This window comes from Cyprinodon variegatus, unplaced genomic scaffold, assembly GCF_000732505.1.
Source record: "Cyprinodon variegatus isolate N-32 unplaced genomic scaffold, C_variegatus-1.0 Scaffold823, whole genome shotgun sequence".
In the NCBI taxonomy this organism is placed as follows: domain Eukaryota; kingdom Metazoa; phylum Chordata; class Actinopteri; order Cyprinodontiformes; family Cyprinodontidae; genus Cyprinodon; species Cyprinodon variegatus.
This window is the reverse complement of record NW_015151276.1, coordinates 145314-148411: the sequence shown is the minus strand read 5'-3', so window position 1 is coordinate 148411 and position 3098 is coordinate 145314. Positions and strand designations below refer to the sequence as shown.

Below are 3098 nucleotides of genomic sequence, written 5' to 3'. Positions count from 1 at the left end.
TCGGACCGGTCTCGGCATGGATCGGTTTTTCAAGGGTAGAGTAAATGGGGTAAATGTCTCCAACATGAATCTCCGCCTCCTCCATGTTTTTCAATCTGCATGTTTTTTAGCCATAATAAGGCTTTTGTTTGGTCCGCTCTATAAACCTCTACGCTATTTCTGACATTTTGAATTAAAAAGCTTCCTGGATGGAAGAGAAACGTCTTCAAACTTGGAAACAAAGTCCAGTGGATTGATTTTTAAGCTTTTTGGGATTAATATCACCTGTAAGACTGAGGATGTTCACCAGGACGTTCACTAATAAGAGTGAATGTTTGGTCTTTAACTGCATGTCACAAGACTTGGATCAGAACCCCGACATATAAGCTGGACTTGAATCAAACCTGAGCTGACCCGTTCTGCACCGATGACAGTTTTTGATTCATGAACCTTCAGACAGGAATCCTTCCTGGTCGTACACTAAGATCTGAACTCACCGCTCCAGAGGAGTGCTCCCCCCAGATGAAGCAGTTCAGGACGAAGCAGATTGCAAACACCACCCCAGGATATAAAGTCGCCGTCTGGAAGAAAAACACATAAAACAGACTTCATTCCCACTTTCCTCCCTTTTACCTTCAGTAAAACAGCTTGGTGACAAGATGACTAATCTGTGTTTCAGTCACTGTTAGATATGGATTATATTACAGCTGAAACTATCGGATTAATCCATTACTGATATAATCATTAACTAATTTAGTAATCGGTCGTTAGCTGGAGTATAGATACTGTAAAACCTGCACTTAGAGCAGGAATTATACCAGGATTGTAAAATAATATTTAATCATTTTGCATTTAAGATAAACATGTTTTTCTTCTGTCAATCTGACGTATCCAAAAATTCTCAAGGGGAAAAGTTTTAGTTTCACCTGATTTAATTGAATAAAAAAAATCTTCTTTGAGGAACCTTTGGCTTTCTGATTATTAATGGATTAACCCTCTCCAGGCAGATGTTGCAGATTTGCAACATCTAAATGCCACTTAGCTAAGTACTCCACATCCGTATTTTAAGAGCTTTTGTTACTCAGAAGTACAACAGAAGGACTTAGTTGTGCATTTGCAACAAACAGTTTCTCTCCAGCTCAACAGATGGCGCTGCTGACTCACTTTCAACATGGCTGAGTCCTTGGTGTCACTGAAACTGATTTTCTAAGCATCAATTTCACGTAAGTATCACTACCAATTTCCATTATTTTGAAATCCATACTACATAAGATGAATCATGAATGTGTATAGATATGACACATGCCAATTAGTAGATTATATCTCCTCTGGGTTTTTCACCAGAGGCATCTCAATTTCAATGTTGCGGATTTGCAACGTGTGCCCAAACAGGTAGCAATGGGTGCTACATGCTTTATCTACTAGTTTGCCTATATTTTGTTTAACAGAAAAGGCCTTTTCAAGAGGTTTTGAGATGTCGGCTGAGAAAAAGTTTGAGAAAAAGAGAATTTTTTTTTTATTTTTTATTTTGTTTTATTAATTTTTTGTTTGTGACGTTCAAATAAAGTAAACGTTCATATCAGATTCAGTCTTCAGTGTTAATTTACCACTCCGGGCCTCTGTTGTAAATCTGCAACATCCCAGAATTCATTGCATGTGAAGGTCTCTCTCAAAAAAAAAAGTCTGAATTGTATATTACTGGCCCATATGATCATTTTCTCCAAAAATCAGATTTTTCCTGCAACTACAACTTAATTTGAGAGGGTTAATAGAAAAAAATGGACTGATTAGTTGATTCGCAAAGTAATAGTTAGTTGCAGGCCAGCATTAGACGGAGGAATATAATAAAATACGGTTTCAGATGAGGTTTGTGTTTTACAAGTTTCGATGAAGTCAATATTTCTGGACTAAAAGGTTTCTTTAGATGTTACTGTCATCACCTGATGCTACGCTCCGTTAGCTTATGCTTCATAATAATGCAGTGAATGAACCAGGGAAGGACTCACACAAAAAGCTCCTTTCCTCCAGCGATGGCCCTTCAGAGTGCGGTAGAGTCTGCCAGCAAAATAACCCCCAAATACACTAAAGGAAAAGCATCAACAGTCAGAGCGACTCTTCCTGGGATTCTGTGAGGGTTTAAAGCTGCTGCTGAGGCTCCTACCCCATAAACATGAAGAGGAAACAGGAAGTGGTCATCAGGGCTCCTCTGCTGGATGGAGACAACATGCCCAACATGGCAACAACTGCAAGAGGAAAACGAGAGATCACTGAGTGAAGGTCCAACTCGCTGTAATACATGGAGATAAAACAGGATTAAAGCTGCGTTCACAATAAAAACGCTTTAAGTGTCAAAAATGCATAAATACTTAAATCTGGATCAAACTGGTCCAGTTGCTTTGAGGATTCGACGCTCTGGATGTTTATCTGCTCTGTTCTGCTTCAAGCTAGAGAGCGGCGCAGCTTTATTTAATTTATGAGTTGAAAAATAGTTTTAACATGTTTTTAAGCGAGAAAGTTCACCTCCAAACATCTTCTGTTCATCAGTTCATCAGGATTATAATCCCACTAAAATGTGCAGTTCTTGTTGGGAGCTGCAGACCTCCAGCATACCGCCGGGAGGCGGCGCTGGAAATCCCCGCTGAAGGCTCTCTGCTGCGGCCTGTGGGGGATTTCTATGGAGAGATATTTGTGCCATCGGTTTGAGCGCGCAGGAACCAATCCGAGCGCGCAGTGAGACAACACGCGCGCACAAAACCGGTCTGGCGCGCGCTCAACTCTGGAAAAACTCGTCTCAGCACACTGTTCTCGCGATCAGTTTCATCTCTGCGCGTGCTCGGATCCGTCTCTGCTAGAAAGCATTCGTTCCAAATACTACATCCGGTTAAATGGAAAAAAAAAATAAAAATACAATCAAGAAAATCAAACAACTCTTACAGTTATTTGGTCAACGCTCCGAACCATTTGATGGACAGAAGATATTACCATAAAATATCTTGAATTATCTCAAATAAACTTCAGTAAAACAGTTATTAGATCATCGCCTCATCCATCTCTTTTACCTGCTATTGACATGGATTTAAATTTGCTGTTTTAAAAGAAAAATAAGGAGGATATTTCAG

General features: G+C 39.8%; 1 protein-coding gene across 1 annotated transcript in view; it reads right to left on the bottom strand.

The window, feature by feature from the left end:
* The window catches only part of tm9sf4 (transmembrane 9 superfamily protein member 4), a 23655-nt gene that overhangs the window by 7155 nt on the left and 13402 nt on the right, over positions 1-3098 (bottom strand). The window contains exons 8-10 of the mRNA XM_015396829.1: positions 2141-2222; positions 1986-2061; positions 477-560 (exon numbers count right to left, since the gene is read on the bottom strand). Of these exons, the coding sequence (XP_015252315.1) occupies positions 477-560; positions 1986-2061; positions 2141-2222 (242 nt within the window). The remainder of the gene's footprint in view (positions 1-476; positions 561-1985; positions 2062-2140; positions 2223-3098) is intronic.